The following is a 22,139-nucleotide window of genomic DNA, read 5'->3' as shown; positions in this document are numbered from 1 at the left end:
TTAAAGCGTGCCGGCGAGTGGCATTGCCTTTCTTGGGCAGGTGTGAGGGGTATGCATGCGGCTGGGATTTGGTTGAGGCAAATCGCTCCTTTCCTCAACCAAAAGTACGCTCCGGCGCTATCATCGCTGGCACGGCGGGGGCCATCCGGCCATCCTGGCTGGCACACACAGCATTGCTGGGACAACCTGCCTTCATGCCCACTCCCATGGCCACCTGATCCAGGAGCGGCATATGCAGGCGGACGCTTTGTCTGCCATGCAGCCGACCAGCTGGGATGCTTCCGCCTAGAACATATGCGGATCGCACTGCCCTTGAGCCCCTGAACCCTTGTCCATTTCACACAGCGGCTGTGCTCTGTGGGAGAGATGGCCAGCACACAGCCCTCCGCACGCCAACGCCAACGCCAGCGTCAATGCCATACCCCACAGACTGACCCAGCCTGTGAGCGACTGGCCAATATATATTGCACATGCTGCTCATAGCTTGCCATTGCTGCGACCCACGCTGCCTGCACGGGGTTAGGCTTGGGCTAGCGGGCAATGCAACCTCAGATTCTGACTGGACACTGTGTGAGCATATTCTTCGAATGAGTGGACTGAAATAACACTAAGCGATGGGCTCTGGAAGAGGCTTGAATCCAGTGTTCGCCAGCGGGCAGTGCGTGCCAGACTCGGGGTTGCCCCACCAGGTCGGAACCACCACGTTCTGGAACGCAAAGAAGATAACGATACCCGAGATCGCGAGACCGCAGTCAAGGCCGGCCGACAGCGAGAACGCATAGCGCTGCCACCACTGGTTGCGGTACTTGTGGATGAAGTAGTTGAAGATAGTGCAGGCAATGAACCAGTTGACGTAGATGTGCGACGGCGCCGGCGGCATGTAACCCGAGGCCGAGAACAGCAGCGGGATGTGGACGTGCTTCCACAGGCTGTTCGGGTAGCGCTTCTGCAGGTACCAGAACGGCACAGGCAGGAACACGCCGACAATGAACAGGTAGAGGCCGACGTGGTAGGGGCTGTCGCTGCCGAACATGCGGCCCGGGCCAACCAGACCCCAGATGACCGACGCCGAGTAGAAGGTGTTGGCCTGGATACAGGTCCACGGGCGGCCCTCGGGTGTGCACATGTCCTTGACCGTGTTCATGAGCCAGTACGCGACACCCAGCTGCACAAAGGCGCAGATGATGGTGCCCACCAGCTGGGCAATGAACAGCGTGCGAGGCGGGATCTTCATGTAGTGGCCGAGCTTCTGGTCCGAGACGAGCAGCAGCGCCTGGGCCATGGTGATGTAGCCGTACACCTTGAAGGTGACGTTGGCGATGGGGTCGCCAACCCGGCCGTAGCCGATGATGAACTCGGTGATGATGTTGAGGCCCGGCTGCTGGTTGCTGAGCGCCTGGATGATGCCAATCGGGATGGTGAAGATGAAGGGCAGCACGACACTGAGAATGACCCAGTACCAGTTCATGAGGTTCCACACCTCACACACAATGATCGACATGGCGAAGGTGATGGCAAAGGTGACCAGGTACCACCACTGCGGGACCTCGGGTAGCGGCGCATCAGCTTGGCGTGGATGTCGTCGTCCATCGAGCGCGACTGGCGCACGCGCTGCACAATATCCTTGCCGTGGTGCAGAGCAATGTATGACAGCACAGTCATCAGGCCGGCGAAGCCAATGCCGTAGGTCAGACCAAAGTGGAACGACATGCGCAGGTGGCCGTACTCCTCGTACTTGACAGGGTCCAAGTTCTGGTCAGGTGTCATGACCTTGCTGATGTTGTACCGGCCGCCGTCCGGCAGGTACAGCGACGCGGTGTAGATCGGGTAGATGCCGTGGCCCCAGGTGTTGGTGTAGTAGCCAATCGGGGTGATGATCCACATGATGATGACAAAGCCGGCAAACACGTTGGCAGCCATGACCCACGGGATGGCAATGGGCGAGCCCGTGAAACCCGACGAGATGTAGCTCCAGTCCAGCGTGAGGTTGAGGATGCCCAGACCGTGGGGCGCGTCACCAATCTGCTGCGCAATGACGTTGTTGGGGGCAGCAAAGCACAGAATTGCAATCATCGACAGCGTCGGGAAGATGGTGGCGGGGACCCAGTACCACGCAAAGCTGGCAGCGAAGCAGACCCAGAACATGCGTGTGCGCGACCAGCCGTTCCAGACCGAGTGCTCGTGGAAGGTACGGAACAGGGTCACCGACACCAGCGTGGCCGGCCAGATCATAGCGGAGGGGTAGACCAGGAACTCGCGCGACAGACCGGCAAACGAGTAGCCCATGACCTGCGACGACAGCAGGAACAGCACACTGGGACCGAAGCCCATGTCGGACTTGTACCACATCTTCTTGATGGTCACGACATCGATGGCGTAGGCAACGCCCACCGACGTGCCGGCAAAGATGGAGATGAGCACATGCTCCTTGATGTTGAACTTGCCCGGGTTCATGGTCCACTCGAAGCCGAATGTGCGGAACTTGCGCGTCGGTAGCACCTTGGACATGGCAAAACCCAGCGGGAACGACAGCAGCTGCACGACATAGCCGCCCAGAGTGATGGGGTTTTCGCGGAAGAAGAAGAACTGGTTGACAAAGGCAAGGGCAGCTGCAAAGATGATACCGAGAATCCATGAGCGGAAAGTCAGGCAGGGCAGGTCGGGGTCGTCCTTGTTGGAGACAGCAACGCGGACCATCTCAAAGGGGGAATCCTCCTCCTCCTCCTCCTCATTGTACTGGCCGTTCTTCTCGACACCAGCCTTGAATTCCTCGTGCTGGAGCTCATCGTGAACTCCTGAGCCGGGGTAGTGCACACCCTGGCTTTCGACTTGGGTCGCCATGGTCAGGTCGTGTACACAATAGTTGAATTATTCTAGAGTAGGGAATATAGCAAGGGTAAAATGAGCAAAATAGCAGAATGATTATTGAAGAGAGTATTCGTGCTAGGATATGCGACTGAATGAACTGGGTGAGCAGGGAGCGGCTGTCCTCTATATATGCCGCTCTACTCTCAGGCTTTTCTGGCAAACGTGTCGACGGTGGTGTGTTCTTCCCCGTTTGGCCGATGGTGAGAGCGATTGCTCGAGGTGCGAATCAATAATGGGTGGCAGAAACTGCAGATGTAGGGCGCTATCGGCGTGTTTGCAGCAGATGGCCCTGGGTAAACAAAAACGGCAACCTGCTGCACGGGCATATTCTGGCGAGAAGTGGGGAGGGCATCCTGGGGAAGAAATGGGTATCATATGCCAGCTGGGAATTATAAATGGCATTGCTGTATTTGTCTATGAAAATCCAAACCAGAGTACATGTGTAAATGTTCCACAGGAACTGTCTAACCGGAAAGTTCGCCGGTCGAAGACACACTTTCTCTGTGGGAATTATGCCTTTGCAGCAAACAGCCGTTTGCCAACTGGCAACCTGGCGTGTAGTCGCGAATAGCAGCAGCATCTGCTGCTCTACAATCGCAATATCCCACCCCCAACTCGCCGACATCTATGGTGATCAGAGGGCACCTCTCCACTTTTTCCTGCGCCGAAGCTCTCCGTAGAGCAACCAAGTCGGCGATCTACTGTTCCAACATGACCTTCTTTCCTTCTATGCTGGTTATTTTCGTTCTTATTGGAGTGCTCCGCTCAGATGGTGCGGGTCACATTTCGTTTGCTCAGGTTCAACCGAATATTCGGTGCATCCCCAAACGGCTCTTTCCAGCTCATTCAAAGCAACAATCCCCGTTCTCTTTCGTATGTTCGTGGTGGGATTATCATAAAATTGATTGAAACCCGTGGACATCCAAGCTGCGCGAACCGGCCAAAACCCACCAGCGCGCTTGTAGATGCAACGCAATGTTGTCAGCATGGTCCCCGAGTGTTCTTGCCAACAGTGTTTTCGAACCTGACTGGGATCTTTTCGTTCGAACTTTCGCCGTGTGCTATTTGGGATCCCACGGTCAATTATTGTAAGATGTTAGCCAAACTGAGGCCCTGAGACCCAGCTGGTCAAAGGATGTTATTTCTTGCTCTGGACACAGGATGGCGATAGGCACAGTCTATTAATAAACCAAGCGCAGATGTCTCTGCCGCGCCTTGTTTCTGGATTCACCATCTCCGCGATCGGCATCTTGCAAGCTGTTCTGGTACAATGCTGCTGTTAGAAGCGCGTCTTAATCAGAGCACCGATCAGGAATCAGGTTGATTATCGAGGTGTCTGCTTACGCGCAGATGCTGGTGTTGGCTGTTGGTCTTCTTGCTTCTTTTCCATTTGCTAAATTGCAAAACACTACCTCAATTACCCCAGCAATGACTCTAGGCAGAATCGGCCATAGGCTGTGGCGATATCGCTGGCTCAGCCGGACGGCATTGGCTGTGTCTGGTGCGGCCGGCGTATATGCATACGATAAGCATTTTCAGGCATCGGCGCTGGCTCGGACTGCGCGGACATTCAAAGATATTGCAGTCATTTGCATAGACTACAAGCTGAACTTTAGAACAGAGCGTGGGGTGGAGCACCTGAACATGATCCATGAGCGTGGGGCAAAGCGGCTTCTGCGCTGCTGCCAAGAGAACGGCGGAATGTTTATCAAATTTGGGCAATCGATTGCGCTCCAGGGTCCACTGCTGCCACCCGCGTATGGTCGCGAGCTCAGTGTCCTCTACGACAATGCTCCGTTTGTACCTGTGGCAGAGATTGCGCCCGTGATTGAGCGCAACTTTCCTGGCAGCACCCTGGATGATCTGTTTGTTGACTTCTCGCAGGAAGCCGTGGCATCGGCGTCTGTAGCACAGGTGCACACGGCAAGACTTCGCCGGGATCCGACGCAGCTGGTCGCGGTAAAGGTTCAGAAGCCCGAGATCAAGCACCAGATCGCGTGGGACTTGTTTGCCTTCCGCACATGCGCGCTGGTGATCGAGAAAGCATTTGGTATCCCGATGATGTGGTCGGTGTCTGAGGTGGAGCAACGGTTGCGCGAGGAGACAGACTTTGAGCGCGAGGGTCACAATGCCGACCGGGCTCAGGATGACCTCAACAAGCTGGCTGATCGGTGGTTGCGGTCTTCAGTGTACATTCCAAAGGTGCACTGGGAGGAGACGCGGCGAGAGGTCCTCACTACAGAGTGGATTGATGGTACAAGCATGGTGGAGCCAAAGAGGCTTACCAGCCAAGGATGGTCTGAGAAGGATATTATGAACCTGGTAGTATCTGTGTTTGCATTCCAGATCTTTGTCTCAGGCAATGTACACGGCGATCCTCATCCGGGCAACATCCTGGTCCGCCAACACCCTCAGTACAAATCGCGCCCGCAGCTTGTTTTGCTTGACCACGGACTGTACATTCGCGAGTCGCGACAGTTCCGCAAGCAGTATGCAGAGTTTTGGCGCGCGGCAATGATCGGTGACAACGCCAGTATGCGCAATATCGTGCGCCATTGGGGCTTTGGTGATACAGACATGTTTTCGACGATGATCTCATTGCGTCCGCCTACACTAACCGGTCACCCACACATGCACAAGCTCCAGCAGCAGGCAGAGCAAAATGGTGATGATGGCTCACACAGCACGAAGGATGCGTACAAGGAGCAGATGGAGTTTAAGAGGCGCGCCATAGCCGCGCTCAAGGGCACTCGGAAGCTGCCACAGGAGCTGGTGTTTGTTTCGCGCAACATGAATATCGTCCGGGCCAGCAACCGCAGCATGGGGATCCCAGTGAACCGGATAAAGATCCTTGGCCATTACGCGGCCTATGGGCTGCACCAGATGCTGGTCGACGATGCGCTGTCACCTAACCGGAGATTTGACCGGGTGCGCGGCGTTGTGTCGAGCCGAGAGATGCTGCTGAGTCGATTCCTGGGCCTGATTGTTGCCGAGTGGAGCTATTTAACATTCAATATTGCTGTTACTGTGGCCAGCACGAGCATGGCGCTGTATGAAGGGGCTTCTTGGATTTGGTCCTTGATAACTGGCAATAGTCGACGGTTGGATTCTGAGAGCCTGCTGGATGAAAACGTGCAGAAAATGATCGAGCGCAAGCTCGGCTACAAGATTGACACAAGCCTGTTCAGTGCATAGACGTTCCATAGGTTTTCTCAATGTATTACCAAACGTATATAATCGGTCTTTACACGGTGGGTGAACCAGGCGGCTTGCGCTCCTTGAAGCTCTTTTGGGCAGCAGCCCAGAACTCGGGATCGAGCAAGCATCGAAGGGCTGTACGGGCATTGGTTTCGGCAGCAAACAGCGCGTTCTCATGAGCGCTCTCGGTCTTGGTTGCATCTGCAAACGGTGCACTATGCGGCGGTGCCTTGACACCAACTAGCGGAAAGATTCCGTGCAACGAAATGAAATCGTGCGACAGATTGCCAAAGTCAGTGGATCCACCGACATCTTCGTGGAACGGCGGCACCTTGTACTTGGCCTGCATCAGTTCCTCGTAGTAGCCTCCTAGCACAGGATTGTCGATGTTGTCGAGTAACTCGTGGTCCATCGTAATCTTGTGTGTGCATCCGGTGGCGATGGCACCAGCCTCAAACACCTTGAGCATCATACCCCGCAATGTCTCCAGTTCGGCGCCAGTGAAGGCCCTGAATCCACATGAGATTTTGGCATAGTCTGGGACGACATTATTCGCCTTTCCTCCGCTCTCGATGATTGCATGGACGCGCCACGTCGGGTGCAGTTGCTCGCGCATTACGCCAAGTGCGTTCATGGCAATGACAGCTGCGCTGCCAGCATTGACTCCCATCCAGGGCGCGAGAGCCGAGTGCGACGACTTGCCAAAGTACTCGATATTGAGCGACTGAATTGCATGTGAGTGCCAGGCGCCTGAATACCCGCCCATGTCGAACCCACCGCCCGGGTGCAGCATCAGCAAGGCATCCGTGCTGTCAAAGACGCCCGCCTTGCGCATAAAGATCTTGCCGCCTCCGCCTTCCTCAGCTGGCGTGCCAAACAGCTTCACAGTGCCTGGGATTTTCAGTTCGTCGATAGCTGCAGTGAGTGCCATGAAGCTGGCGACGCCAGAGATGGCAATCAGGTTGTGGCCACAGGCATGGCCGATCTCGGGAAGCGCGTCGTATTCGGAGCAGAATCCGAGATGCAGGCCGTCAGGACCAGCTGGCGAGACATATGTGGCTACAAAGGCTGTCTCGAGGCCGGCCACGGTGCGCTCGACGGTGTAACCGCGATTCTCGAGGAACTCTGTCAGGAGCTTGTGGGCGTGGAATTCCTTGAAGCTAAGCTCCGGGTTTGCGTGAATAGACAGCGAGATTTCGCGTAGGTCGGCATTGGCCTCGGCAATGACGTGTTTGATGATGTCAACAGCAGTGTCCATGGGCAAGGAAGTTGCAAATAAAATACAAAGTATGGAGCTTGGTATGAAATGAATGAAAGCTGCAGGAAATTAGACGGATTTTATACGGTGGAGGTGGTTTGTGCAAGTGTGCTGGTGGTAATTCACACGGACTTTTGCCAAGCATTCGCTAAATGACGTGTCGTCGGGCAGGATATACCGAAGGGTGATCTATCGATACGTGTACGTTTCTCAGTTGCAATTCATGTGCCTGTGCATCGGGCGGAGTTCGTGCAAATGTGATCGCCTCCTGAGAATCCTATTAGACAGGGGAGGACCATTTTGCCGTGCCCCGAAACGGAGCTGGAGGGTAGTTACATAAGCTGTGTGCTGGTAGCGTGCAGGATATTAATAGCGCATGGTGATATCGAAAAATATATTACATATGGCGAGTAGAAATAGGGATTAGTGTGATAATACGAAATGTGAATGGATCAATGGATGGATGGATGGATGGGGGTGTCAAGGTTGGCTGTGGCGAGGCAGTAGCTCTTCGATCCCCTCTGGATCCACGCGAGTGCGCCACTTGACATTGGCAGGCACAGCAGGATTGCAGAGAGCTGCAGCCCAGTTGCTGGCGCAGGAGCCGCGCGAGTACGGGCTAACAATCTTGGGGAACAGCAGGTGCCGTTTGCCAGTCGCTCCTGCCGGGGTCCGATATGCGCCCGAGTGCTTGGCACCCAGGACCTCGTGCGTGGTCATGTTGCGGCTAATCAGGATGGTGTGGTACCCAAACAGGCCGCCAACGAGCCACACGTTCCAGAAGGCAAAAATAAGGACAGCCAGCACGACCGGGTGGCGCTTGACTGACTGGCGGAACGACAGGCCGGGCTCGTGGTGCAGCGGCAGGATCAGGCGCACGAGACAGAAGGCGACAATGTAGAGGCACAGAAAGGTCAGTGCACCCACAAATCCATAAAAGTAGCGGTAGTTGCGGCGGCCAACGCAGTTGTTCAGCCAGATGCAGTGGTGGTCCTCGTTCTCGACGCAGTTGTCGCAGTACTTGCAGTGCGAAGCCCGCGGCGGGCGATAAATCTTGCATGTCTCGCAGTACTTGAGCCGCACAGCGACGTTGTTGACTGCTACGAGTTTTGTTGTCGGTGGAAACATCAGGTACGGATCAGACGCGGGGCGCTCCGGTACCTTGGGATCGTACACGCTGAGCGGGCCATCTCTTCGTCCAGCGTGGCCAATATGAACCCAGGGAGGCGGAAGCTTCTCGTAATACTGCAGTGGCTGCGGGCTGGCATAGGGGTGGTGGTGGCCTATGCGGTCGGTTGTAGTGCTGGATGTAGCACGGTGCGACTCGCCCCCAAGGACTGACCACGACTGCTGGTGCTGCTGGTGCTGCTGGGCGTGGTCGCCAACGTCGATAGCGTAGTTGTCGGGTGCGGTGATCGCATCCAGATTGCGCGGAATGATGCCCGGGTCGCTGAACGACGCCTTCATCATTGACGTCAGCGTCAGAGCGGCCAGATATACAAAAACTATCACTGGTGCCTTGTGCAGGTCTGTCCAAAGGTACGGGCACACAAATATCGAGAATAGTACCATGGGGGTAACGATCATGCAGATGGCAGAAATGAATGGCAACGGGCGGCTGCCGGTAATAACCCTGCCGCGGAACAAGTGCCAGTTGCCGTGGTCGTATAGCCGGTACATGCGCTCCTTGCGGCGCAGCCCATCGCTGGTGAACTTCTCAGGGTGCTCGGCCAAAATATCCTTCTCCACCGGCTCGTATACGCCGATCGGAGCCGGTTTCCCAGGCACCCGCGGCACCGGAGCCGCACTGGGCACTGCTAGCTTTTCGTTCATCGACATGCGCAGCACTACGTGACGCGGCGGGCCAAGCAGCTGAATGCTGCTGCTCCGACGGTGGCTACTCGGTTCTGGTTCGCTGTGCATGTCGTCGGGACCTTCAATTAGCGCTGAATTTCGCTGTGGTTGAGAAAAGGGGGAAGAGCTGAAGGAGGCAGGAACGGCCGGCAGCCCTGGCTGCGATGGGGGAGGGTTGTAGAACGAGGGCTGGGCACTGCAGGTTCCTGGAATCTGGACGATCCCATTGGCCGCCGTCTCTGTGTCGCCACCCTGCTCTCGCTGCAAGATAGAGCGGCCGCGCGCCCGGTGGCTGCCGCTGCTGTACTGCCGGGAGCGTGGCCGCCGAAACTTGACCCTGCGGGCTTCGGTTGGCTGGGCGCTCTGCGCTGTGTAACGTTTTTGGCTTGTGGCAGTAGCAGGCGTAGCCAGCGACAGGGCACCGCCGCCCATGTTGCGCCAGGTGCGCTGCTGCCCTGGCTGCTGCTGCTGCCGTTGGGCTCGGGGCACTGAGCCCGGAGGAGTAAGCTGGACAATCGTAGATTTTCTGTATGGCATCGTGTTACCCTCGTTCCCTCGCGAGTTCCTTCAGCCAACTCAAAAAGGCAAAGTATGAGTGCGAGAGCTGATGCCGAAACAAAAAGAATAAACCACGGGTAAGAAGGGGGAAATGCAGGCGACAACAGGTGCAGGCGACAAAATGGCGCTCTTTATTGAGGAGGAAGGGGGCATTGTTCAGCCACAAAGGGAAAAGTCTCGTTAGTTTTTCTTTTTTTTTTTTTCAGAGCCGTAGAAGAGAACTGAGCTCCGCTCGGCGTACTATACCCGATCGCAGGAGATTTTCACAAGCTTTCGTTTCGGGGGCCAGTGTTGACGATAACGAATCTCCCTACCGGCCCTCTGCTTTTGTGTGCAGGCAGGCGAAGGCCATTGACGGGGCTAGCTGCGACAGGTATATGGCGCTTTGTGAATGTGCATATAGATTTGGGTCTCCCGCAGGTGCAATCTATCCGCCCCACAAACAACTGGCTCACCAATCCAAGTACAAGTAGGCGGGATGTCAGGCGCCAAACCCATCGTCATGGCGCTTTCCCCCTTCTACTGCTGCCCGTGTATATTCCCATTGATGAGGGTGGCCCCTTTCCAGCAAGCAATGCACATACTCAGAGAATACCAGAAGGAATGCATCGACGCCTGCCTCAAGCGCATCGACGAGGGAGTCAAGCGCCAGGCAGTGTCGCTCCCAGTCGGCAGCGGCAAAACAGTCGTGTTCTCAAACCTGATAAAAAGAATCAAGCCGCCAACCAGCATTGCAACTAAGACATTGGTGCTGGCCCACCGCGAGGAGCTGCTGGAGCAAGCAGCAAACCAGATTCGGAAAGCATCGCCCGACCTCATAGTCGAAATTGACCAGGGCAAGCGCGTGGCGAATCCGGCAGCCGATGTCATTGTTGCGAGCGTCCCGACGCTGGGCAGGGCCAACAGCAGTCGCATCGAGCGGTTTGACCCAAAGAGATTCAAGTGCATCATCATTGACGAGGCACATCATGCTGCGGCCATGACATACCGGCGGATCATCGACTACTTTGTTGGAGTGGGCGTCGTTGAATCGAGCAAAGATGCCAGCGAGCAGACAGATGTAGAGATCACACTAAAGGGGAACCAGGACCTGGTTGTATGGGGGTGCTCGGCGACGCTGCGCAGACATGACGGACTCAGCTTGAATCATGTGTTTGATGAGATTGTCTACCAAAAGTCGTTCTTTGAGATGATCAGCGAACAGTGGCTCTGCCCCATGAAGGTGGTCACCATCAAGACACAGGTCAGCCTGGACAAGGTGCGCAGTTACATGGGCGATTTCTCCGTCAGCTCACTCTCTGAGACCGTCAACGAACTCGACCGCAACAAGGCCATCATCAGCGCCTACCACGATATTGCACAGGGCCGGAAATCAGTGCTAGTATTTGGCGTCGATGTCAAGCATGTAAACGCGCTGAAGGACCTGTTTGTAAGCTACGGGGTCAATGCAGAGGCGGTCTTGGGCACGACACCACCGGCTGAGCGCCAGCGCATCTTGGACGATTTCAGGGCACGCCGGGTTCCGGTACTGGTCAACTGCGGAATCCTGACTGAGGGCACAGACATCCCAAACATCGACTGCGTCTTTATGTCGCGTCCCACACGCAGCCTCGTCATGTTCCAGCAGATGATCGGTCGCGGGGTGCGCAGGTTTGACGGAAAGAAGGACTGCCTGATTGTCGATTTCGTCGACGTGTTCTCTAACAAGACCTCGGTGGTCACCGTACCCAGTCTCCTGGGCCTTGATCCACACATGACTCTCGACGGACTCGACATAGACAATACAGATGATATGCAGGAGCTGCTAAAACAGCAGAAGGAGAAGAAGCTGCGCGAGGAGAACGACAAGATCCTCCAGGAGGCAATCGGCGACATCACTTGTGAGCATCTGAAGGAGGAAATTGAGAAGCTGCCACTTGAATCGATCGAGTCACTGAAGAAGCTTGGCTTCCAGGCACACCTGCATCTCAACCCCCTGCATTTCTTTGACCTGAATGCCATTGACCCGACGTCCAGTAGTGCTCGGCACAGCTCCAACCTCGACGCAATCTCATGCGGCGACATCCGCCTGCGCACGATGAGCTTGAACGCCTGGGTCAGCCTCTCAAAGAACCGCTATGTGCTGTCGGTTTCGGGAAGACTCTTTTTCGTGTTCAAGCCCGAGAACAGCAAGCTCTGGAGTGCGTCAACCCGCGCGACCATCAAGACTGGCGGCAGGGGCGGGAAGGAGTTTTATACGCCCGAAACCGCCATCAAGATGAAGGCTGATACGCTCGAGTACGCAATCCGTGGTGTAGACACGTATCTGACCATGAACCTGAGGCACTACGAGCTGGGCATCGTGAGATGGAGCGCGCTCTGGCGCAACAAGCCGCCGACCATCAACCAGGTAAATATGCTCGAGCGCATGGGTGTCCGGGTGCCGGCAGCCGTCAAGCGTTCGGCCGAGGGATACAAGCCAGGACCCGGGAGGCTGCAGCAGACCAGCGTCGAGGATGTGACGAGAGTGTTGGGCGAGAAGCTAAAGATCAACGACGGTGACGGTGGCGAAATGAGCACCAAGGAGCCGATGAGCGCTAATCTGACGAGGGGGTGCGCAGTTAACCTTATTACCCGCATGAAGCTCGGCGCCGGCAAGGCGTGGAGGCAGTTTGACACAGAGACCAAGCGCCTGGAGAACTCGTCAAGGAGCGCTCAAGCCGACCTGTTCTTCGCCTGAGGCTGGCTCACGAGATAAGACAACCGTGAGAAAGCCGATTTGCATGCGCGTCCTCCGCCCAGGTATAAATTCCCCAGGTCTCGTGCACGGCTGGGCGATGCCTGTTTCTCACCCCCTTCCTTTTCCTCCATCAGTTATCCACAATACAACCATGCTTCGCCACGCCTTCGCCAAGTTTGCCCGCCCGAGCACCAGCAGTGTGCGCGCTCTGGTAAGTTGTCTTTTGTGAAATTCCACTACTGCACGGAAATGCCCTCCAGCCAGGCGTCGCCTAAACCACACAGCTCCCTAGGGGTCGGTCTCGCAAGCGTCTCGTCTCAGCACCTACAACGCTGCCATCGCCGGTCTGTCCGAGGAGCAGGAGGAGTTCCGCGAGGCTGTGCACGGATTTGCGCAGCGCGAGCTCGCCGAGCGCGCCCAGCAAATCGACAAGGACAACGCCTTCCCCATGGACATGTGGAAGAAGTTTGGCGACATGGGACTCCTGGGCATGACCATCCCCGAGGAGTACGGCGGCGTCAACATGGGCTACCTCATGCACACCGTCGCCATGGAGGAAATCTCGCGGGCCTCGGGCTCCGTCGCTCTCAGCTACGGCGCGCACTCGAACCTGTGTGTCAACCAGATCTACCGCAACGGCACTGAAGCACAGCGCCAAAAGTACCTCCCCAAGCTGATCTCTGGCGACCACATCGGCGCCCTTGCCATGTCTGAGCCGGGATCCGGCTCCGATGTCGTGTCGATGAAGCTGCGCGCCGACAAGAAGGGCGACAGATACATCCTCAACGGCAACAAGATGTGGATCACCAACGGTCCGGACGCCGACACCCTGGTTGTCTACGCCAAGACCGACATGGAGAAGGGCAAGATCACCGCGTTCATTGTCGAGAAGGGCTTCAAGGGATTCAGCACCCACCAGAAGCTCGACAAGCTGGGCATGCGTGGCTCGAACACCTGCGAGCTCGTCTTCGAGGACTGCGAGGTGCCTGCCGAGAACGTCCTTGGCGAGGTTGACCGCGGCGTCTATGTCCTCATGTCTGGCCTCGACTACGAGCGCCTTGTCCTGTCTGGTGGTCCTCTCGGCCTTATGCAGAACGCGCTTGATGTTACTGCCCAGTACGTCCATGAGCGCCACCAGTTTGGCAAGCCCATTGGAACCTTCGAGCTCATGCAAGGCAAATTGGCCGACATGTACACGAAGCTGAATGCCTCGCGCTCGTACGTCTATGCGGTTGCACGTGCTTGTGATAGCGGCAAGTCCAGCAACAAGGACTGCGCGGGCGTCATTCTGTACAGCGCCGAGCGTGCTACCGAGGTAGCTCTGGATGCCATCCAGTGCCTTGGTGGAAACGGCTACATTAATGACTACCCGACTGGCCGCATTCTGCGCGACGCCAAGCTGTATGAGATTGGTGCTGGAACTAGCGAGATCCGCCGGATGCTGATCGGTCGTGAGATGAACAAGGAGTACCTTCAGTAAACTTGTTTCGCTTGCAAATGAAATAATTGTTTATTTACGAAAAGCTTCTGTTGCCTAGTTGGCTGGAGAAGATACGAAAGGATGTTGGAAGAGGACGTAGCAGGAGGCTATTGAGCAATGGCCTTGGATATAAGAATCGCGGCATATGCAGATTAGCACCCATGTATCCAGGTATAAAATGGCCACTAGGGGCGCATTCTTCTTAGCCGGCTGCTATTATGTATGCCGAAAGCCGGACCCGTGCTAGTTCTGGCGAACAGGAGCCCCGCGCACCAACATGGGTGTCCCTGCATCCAACCTAGCGCCTGTCCCAAGGATTATTGTTATTGACATCGTGCGCCAACAAGTTGCCACCATTAAGCTGATGCCTGTCCCAAGGGTTGTTGTCGTTACTATCGCGCTTCAGCTTGTCGACATTGTTGATAACCTGTGGGGCAGGAGCAGCAGCGCAAAGTGCAATGAGGGCAAGCAGAGGAATGGAATACTTCATTACTGACGTGTTAGCAAAAAGCAGGAGAGAAGTGGTTGCGGTAGAATGAGAGGAACAGCTGGCAGCCTGGCCACTCTCCTTTGGGTTTTATACCTGCTGCCAACTCCAGGATTGGTGAAGTGATTCCCCACACATAAACAGCACTCGGCAGCATCTGCATTGGAACAACGAGCAGGAATGGTCTTTGAAGCCTTGCCACCGGATCGGTAGGAGTATCATTTTTCGATTGCCCACAAGCATCTCATCCGCTCACCAGCATTGCATATCCTATTGGCGGGCACAGCAAACGTTGACAATAACAGTACACAAACGGCTCCCAGGCCTGTGCCAATTACCAGCTTCAGCCATGTGCGATCCACCTGCTTAGTAATGCAGCAAGATCACCTGGCTGCACCGGCCTGCGAGTCCATACTTGACATACATTTATGTGACCATGGGCGCCTAAGTGGGCAGAAAGTTCGAGAGATTTGCAAGAAGCCATGGCATTCTACAAACGCTGGGCACCAAACCAATCTTCAAGTGCCGCAGTGTTTGTATAGCCGCCTGCTGTAAAATGGGGAATATGCAAGGATAAAGTGGGTTTGAGTATAAATCGGCTCAGGCTCCGTGTCTCACCTATGCTGCCATGCTGGTTTATGTCAAATGCTTCGCCATGTATGTAGATTTCGGCAATTTGTGCAATGAATTGCAGAGGACCCACATTGAACTGACTGTGTGCAGCACTCTGCTCCCAAGACCTTGCTGGCAAGCAAAGGTGACACTGGGATCCTGCTTGGAACCAGTTGCTGGTTCAGCCCACAGTTTGTGGGCACATCTTCCCACGAATTACTTAGTGGCATTATGTAGCACAGACCTGCAAAGTTCCTGTGTCTGACAGGAATCGGCTCTGGGGCTATCTGGAAGGAACCATGGAATCTCAATCGGCGCCGATCCTTCTCGAACATGTTTACAACACAGCTTCCAGACTATATCGCTGGAAGCAGGAAAGGTGTGTTGCAATATCCATCCAAGAGTAGGAATTTTGGGAACTGACCAACATAGATGTGCATGCATGGGATGTGCCAGGGTACATGCTGAACTTTTACTATTCGATTACAAGTAACATATTTATTCGCTTAAAAATGGTATGGCCACACTAAAGGAATGTTGAGTTTTGATTAGGGATATGGTTGCTCCAGACCAGCAGCTATCAGAAAGTTTGGAGTAGTAGAGCCAGCCTACTTTTCCTGGTGAACAGGGCTATTACGCTTCAGCCAATCGCCACTGTTCTCGATCTGGCGCTTTAGCCATTCCCAGTTAGCGTTCTCGATCTGGCGCTTCAACCAGTCACCACTGTTTTCAATCTGGCGCTTCTCAGGCGAGCGTTTCAGCCAGTCTCCGCCATTTTCAATCTGAGGAGCTGGTGCAGCAGCGCTAATGGCGGCACAGGCAAGGAGAGGAATGTAATACTTCATTGTATTGATGGTGTCGGAGAGGTAGGGATTGCAAGAGGAAGTTGGTGTTGAATCGATAATTGGATGGACGCCCTGACCAGGCCACTGGTGTTTTATACTTGTCGTCAATCCCAGGTGTATTGAAAGGGTATCCTTAAATATAGTACATCCCTGCCGCACGTACTTTGAATATGTTAGCAGAATAGCCTTTTGGCGATGTTACAATTAGGTCAATAAGGCTACAGCGCTTTATCTTAAGGACGTATGGCCAGCCATGACTGGGCTACTGCCGCCATAGCGATGGTGAATACGCCAACGCAAAGTCCGCGGAACAGCGGGATCCAGATACATTGTGCATTCGCACATTGTGCCACTGTGCCACGTCTGCTGAATTGCCCTATGCATCAATGGTAAATGTCCTTATACACGTTATTGCGCAAAAAGACACATTTCACACCATCTTACAAGCTATTATCCTCCTATTTTATGTGGATGGCCCATTCTAGCAATAAGCATGGCACATGGGGATTCTTGGAATCATACTATATGCCTCCTCAACTGTGTCCAAAGTACCCGCTTTTCACTGCCACGGGACCTCTGTGGCTGCATCGGCCTTCGGTCGTACCCTGGTATGCAGCCCTGAAGATAGTCACATTGCAGTGACCTGGGCAACCATGGTGGGATCCACAATAGACCACGGTCTATCGCGAATGCCGAGAAGCTAGCACTCACACAGTGGCTCATAGTCCAAGTTCGGTAAGCTGAAAAGCACCCCAAGCTTAAATCTAGATTGACTGAAATCCAGTGCATCGTACTGTCCACGGAACTAGTGCATGCTGCAAAAACTCCGCTCAGCACACGGACCATTGCCATCAAGCTGCAGAAATGCTATGTTAGTCTGCATATCACTACTGTTATGTGGACATCAAATTCAAAGAGGTTGGTGACGAGCAGACCTGGGATCTGTGGGGATTAGGCGGCTTGGCCATGCGTGTATGCATAATACCAGAGCGTGACAATGACCAGCACCCCTCCTCTGTTTGGTCCGCAGCGTCGGTTGGCGCGAATTTGCTTTCCCAACAAGCGAGAATGCCCCCGTGAATCTGTCCTATTCGTGCAATTAGGGACGCAATTGCCTATAAATTGTACATTTTCGAACCCCCCGATGAAGCGGGTTCTATTGTGTGTATTAATTTTTGTTGAAAATCCCTATTCAATTGAGGCATTCCAGGTGCAATTCAATTGTGCCTATCTAGTCCCAGTTCCTCCTCCCCCAACCTCTGGCGTCTGACCACCTTTGCCTAGGCAGATATAAGGAACAGCTAAGGGAGTAGAGTCCATAGCACACGTTGTTCAGAATATCTTTTCCTCTCAATGACAATGAAGGTCCTCTATGCAATTATTGCAATTATCACTGGGTCACTCGCTATCCCGCATGCGCAGATTGAAAATGGCGGCGGACGGATACCGGGCAAGCGTAGCAACAAGATTATTGGCTACAACATGCCACCGGTATATGACATCTGAAGTCCTGGCACGTAGCCACACATGTACTACTAGAAATACTCTGCTCGCGATGCGAGCTCGGCTGCTAGTCAGCATGGGTTGACACGTTGATAAGAGCATCACGGCGAGCCGATCATTTGAACGTGTCAGATGGTTGTTGGTGCAATGTCGATCATGGACATCTCCAATCTTGCTGGCCTGCTCAGCGCAGGCGCTTCAGTGCTGGTTTGCTGCTACTGGCAGCAGAATCGCCTGCTGCTACTGCACACCTCTTGCGCAGGTTCTTTGTTTCAGATGTGGTACCGGAAGCATTGGCAGCAATGGCTGTAGAACGACAGAACCGTTCAGGAATATTGCCTGAATCATAGAGTGACTGGAAAACGAGTCTGAAGTTCAGAACTGCTGCGAGGTCGCGGTTCAAGAGCCGAGACGAATAGGCTCGCCTGTATTGTGCCATGGCCCGCTTACATGACTCGCTTGTACAGCGGAGAAGGCCATGGCACTTCACAGTTGGGTTCTTCGATCTCTGGTAGGGCCGCGGGTTGGGAACATGCCAGAATATCTGCTGCCGCCGATGCAGCAGCAAGTGAATCAGCCGCTAGTGCTGCAGTTGCTGCAGTGGCCTCCGTTTCATCTGATGGCATCTTCGCTGCTTCGTGTGCAGCGTTCTTGGCCAATTTTCACCACTTTCTGCCGCTTTCCTTGCCTCTGTTGCTGCCTTCTTTGCTGCGTTGATCTTGGTAACCTGCTCATGTGTTTTCGAAATAAACACCTGCTTGATTATTTGCTTGTCTAAGCGCACATGGCCTGGGATCCATGATGTCCGCAGAGTCAAGCATTGGGGGGGGGGAGACTTGCCAAGCTGCTCATTCTCGATAAGCTGGCATAGGTGAATGTATGCACGCAGATGCTGAAGTGGATTTACCTTGGCATCATAGTATCGGCTGTCTTTGGCAAATCTGTACTTGGCATCATAGGCATTGAGGACTGGTGCCAGCTTGTTGTAGATTGCAAGCATCGGTGGGTGAGCACACTGAGATTAGGGTGCCTAGAGGCAACTGCCTGGCGGAGCTTCTGTGAAGGTGTACAAATATTGCATGACCGCTAGAAGAGCTATATGGCCATATTCAATAGATGCTCATAAATAAATATCCTAAGAGCGTTGCGCAGCCGGTGATGACCACCATGATGATGCCATGGAAGTTATCAGGCCGACCGACAATGAGAGCAGCTCTTGCGCTGAACCAATGGAGATATCTAGTGGAGACCTGGGACTACTACAATACCAGCTTGTCACCCTGGTTTCACCGATGAGGTCAGATGCTGCACAGGATCAAAAAGGAGTTTACGGAGCAAGTCGCCCAAACTCGTTTTGAGGTTAAAAGAGTTTTATCTTTTAACTAATAAAAAGGTTCTAGCGGACGGTCGGACACTTTTTGGACTATATAATCTTATATATAGGTAAAGATAAAGATAGTCCACAGTAATATTATATGCCTTGTTATTCGTATGATAGCAGAAAAGAAGTAAATGAAAAAGAAAGCATTTCTGGACCAGAAATGGGAGTTTGTCAATATGAAATGAAGTGGTCGTTATTGGACATGCTTGACAATGAGCAACACCCTGGTTTGAGAGTGTCAAACAGAATGCAGATGCAGATGCAGCAAAGACGCCCGTGCAGCACAGGGCAAAGGTTGGTAAGCGGGAACTTGAGGGAGTGGTGCAAAAAGGGGAAGGTCGTAATGCAGTGGTGAGGGGTGTGGTTGGAAAGGGGCTTGCAAAAGAAAGGTAATGCACAGGTTTGGCTTGGTCGTCAAGAGCAAAGTCAGGGGTGGTGGTTGGTTAGAGATTGGCAGAAGATGCGCTTAAACATGGCGGTGGAGGTTTCCCAAACCAATGTTCATGGCGCGGTTCTGATTCTCCTTGATGGCACTGACATCGGGAATCGGCTCGATACCCCGGATACCGCTCTCGTCCTTCTCGGGCGCGGCATCCTTGTCAATTCCCCTGATCTTCTCGGCCGAGTTCCGCATGACATGCGGGACATCAAACTCGGTCGCATCACTTTCAGCCGAGTGCTGCGATGACGGGGTACGCACACTGGCATCGCTGAAGAACTCCTCCTCATACTCCTCGTCAATGGATGCCAGGACAACGATACTCGGGGCCTCGTTTACGTCAGACTTGGCATCAGAAGCCTCATGGACAAGCTGGGTCACAAGATCCATGCCCTCGGCGTCGGAGTTGAGGTCAACGGTCGGACTGGCAGACTCGATGGACGCAGCAGTGTGTGTAGCATCGGCCACGGCATCGTCGGAAGCCACAGCGCCATCCGATTCACCAAGGTTGCCGACATCGCTGAAGTCGTCGGAAAACGCATCAGTAGCAGCATTGCGCTCAAAGTCGCTGTCGCTCCACATAGCCGATGCATTGACCTCGGTGACAGTCTCGATCTGGGTGATAATAACCTCGACAGCCTGCTGGCTGGACTCGGCAGCAGCCTCGGCTTCGGCCCTCTTGGCAGCCTCGGACTCGGCAGCCTCGTCATCGATGCTCATGGACTTCTTGTTCGCCCTGCTGCCGATGGCACCTGAGGGAGCGTCGGACTGAATATCGCCGTCAGCCTCCTCGTCGTCCGAGTCGGAGTCGCCCTCGGGGGACTTGCTGCCCTTGGAGCTGGCCGGGCTCTTCTCGTCCTCGTCGTCAGAGTCGTTGCTCTTTGACGAGTCCGCCTCATCACGGTCGTCGGCGCTGGCCTTGGGCAAGGCTGGCTGGGAGGAGGTGTCGGGGGCATCGCTCTCCTTGTCGCCCTCATCGCTGTTGTCGCTGTCATCTTCCTCATCCTTGTCATCATCGTCGTCGTCCTCCTTCTCTTTGCCATCGGCCTTGTCATTGTCATTGTCCTTATCATCGTCGGCATCCTTGTCATCATCAGCGTCCTCGTCCTTGTCGGCCTCCTCGCGCACCTTGCCGCTGGCCATGTCAGCCTCTAGGACCAAGCCGCGCTTATTGGCGGTTATGGAGACACGAGACGACAGCGGAGCATGGGTGGGAGCCAGGGTGAGGTCCTGCTGGGCGCCGAGAATCGATGTGGTGGAGAAGCCCATGATCTCCTCTTCATCAAGATCGTCCATGGTGCGAGTGACGACGTGGACGCCCGGGATGGTGAAGATCTCGGCAGCCAGGCTATCGGTAGCCATATCAAGCTCGAGCTCCTTGACTGCGCGCTCGGCCTGCTTGAGGCCGGCAGCTGCCAGGCGCTGGACTGCACGCATGACGTGCGAGTCATCGTCGTCCTTGTGCTCGACCCGCTCAGCGTCGTCATTGTCGCCATGCACGGCCGTGGACTCATCATCGCTGTCTTGTGATTTCTTGGAGACCTTGTCGTCAGTGTCCAGAGTCGCTGTCGGAGCCGAATCGTCCTCCTTGCTCTCCTTCTTGCTCGCACTGTCTTCGTCCTCTGAGTCAGAATCCTTATCAGAATCCTTGTCAGAATCCTTGTCGGAGTCGTTGTCGGACTCCTTGTCTGAGTCCTTCTCCTTCTCCTTCTCCTCGTCCTTTCCTCGTCCTTCTCTTTCTCCTCGTCCTTCTCCTCATCTTCCTCTTCGCCCTTCTCGTCACGCTCCTCCTTGACAATTTCCTCATCGCTGGCGCCATCGGTGAAGCCGTCGCTGAAGCCGTCGCTGAACTCCTCGATCTCAATCAACTGGGTTGATGTCTCGTCACTGGCAGACGAAGGCTGCACGCTAGCGGTAGAGAGCTCAGCAGACACGGCTGATGAAGACTCGGCAGAGACTGCAGAGGTGGATTCAACAGAGACTGCCGAGGAAGACTCAGCAGAGGCAGCCGAAGAGGACTGAACAGAGGCAGCCGAGGTGGACTCAGCAGAAATAGCCGAGGTGGACTCAGCAGAAACGACCGAGGTGGACTCAAGAGAGGCCGAGCTCAGGTCATCAGCAACAATAGTCATCGATGACGACTGAGCGTTCAAAGAGCAGCCTGCGGGACTGTCGTGGAGGTCTGTGGAGCAGCAGTGGAGGTCTGCATGGAGATCAGCGAGAGAATCGACCTGATTGCAGACATAGTCTCCGCGATCTCGTTCTTGGACTCGGTGCCTTCCAATATCGACATCGGGCCTCTCGGTCGATCTAACGTCCTCCTCGCACCCTCCTCTTCATCAGACTCCGAGTCCTCAGCCGCACGCACCTTCTGGTGAACTCCGTTTGTTGGCTGGTACTCGTCGGCGCCCAGGGCTGCTGCAGACCGGTTTGGCATGGTGATGGTGAAGTCGGCCTTGTCCATGCCCTCATCACGCTTGCGCATTTCGGCCTTGCTCGTCTCAGCAGAGACCGACGAGGACCCAGCGCTCTTCTTCTTCACCTGATAGACACGCACCACGTGCATCTTGCGGCGTTTGGTCCCCTGCGCCGATGCGCTGGTGCTGTCTGCCGCTGACTCGACAGAGGCTGTCGCAGTGGTGGCCAGGCTGGCCGATGACTCGGCAGAGGCAGTTGCGGTGGTGGCTAGGCTGGCCGATGACTTGGGCAGCTGGGCGGAGGCAGTCGACTCGGCAGAAGCTGTAGCCATCAATGGATCGAAATCAGTGGCCACCCGGCGGTTGCCACCCACAGCGACATCACCAATATCCGCTTGGCCGAGCTGGTAGAATGGGCCTGGGCAACACGCGCGACATCCTCACGCATGCCCTCGCCCTTGCCTGACTCGTGCGACTCGGGCTCGTGCGACTCGGGCTCGTGGGACGAGCTGCTGGCGGG

At 54.9% G+C, this 22,139-nt stretch overlaps 2 protein-coding genes across 2 annotated transcripts; both read right to left on the bottom strand.

Annotated features, from left to right (window-relative positions):
* Positions 1-203: 203 nt before the first annotated feature.
* On the bottom strand, positions 204-2,943 carry DL89DRAFT_271176 (oligopeptide transporter 1). The gene is made up of 3 exons (XM_040888871.1): positions 2,817-2,943; positions 1,609-2,795; positions 204-1,546 (listed from the first exon to the last, which is right to left on the bottom strand). Exons 1-3 carry the CDS (start codon positions 2,839-2,841, stop codon positions 608-610), a joined length of 2,151 nt encoding a protein of 716 aa, XP_040739573.1. The 5' UTR covers positions 2,842-2,943; the 3' UTR covers positions 204-607.
* An 18,243-nt stretch (positions 2,944-21,186) lies between these two features.
* DL89DRAFT_118958 (uncharacterized protein) lies at positions 21,187-22,139 on the bottom strand. The gene has a single exon (XM_040883176.1). The coding sequence runs from the start codon at positions 21,949-21,951 to the stop codon at positions 21,352-21,354; it is 600 nt and encodes a 199-aa protein (XP_040739572.1). The 5' UTR covers positions 21,952-22,139; the 3' UTR covers positions 21,187-21,351.

Source organism: Linderina pennispora (genome assembly GCF_002104995.1).
Source record: "Linderina pennispora strain ATCC 12442 chromosome Unknown DL89scaffold_38, whole genome shotgun sequence".
Classification (NCBI taxonomy): Eukaryota; Fungi; Kickxellomycota; class Kickxellomycetes; order Kickxellales; family Kickxellaceae; genus Linderina; species Linderina pennispora.
This window is presented reverse-complemented; position numbering and strand designations above follow the sequence as displayed.

Bases quoted from the DNA above. Each gene is read 5' to 3' on its own strand.
- DL89DRAFT_271176 (XM_040888871.1), bottom strand. From the start codon at position 2,841: ATGGCGACCCAAGTCGAAAGCCAGG. The intron at 1,547-1,608 runs GTGCGCCAGTCG...CCGCTACCCGAG, and splicing joins GCAAGGATATTGTGCAGCGC to GTCCCGCAGTGGTGGTACCT.
- DL89DRAFT_118958 (XM_040883176.1), bottom strand. From the start codon at position 21,951: ATGGCTACAGCTTCTGCCGAGTCGACTGCCTCCGCCCAGCTGCCCAAG.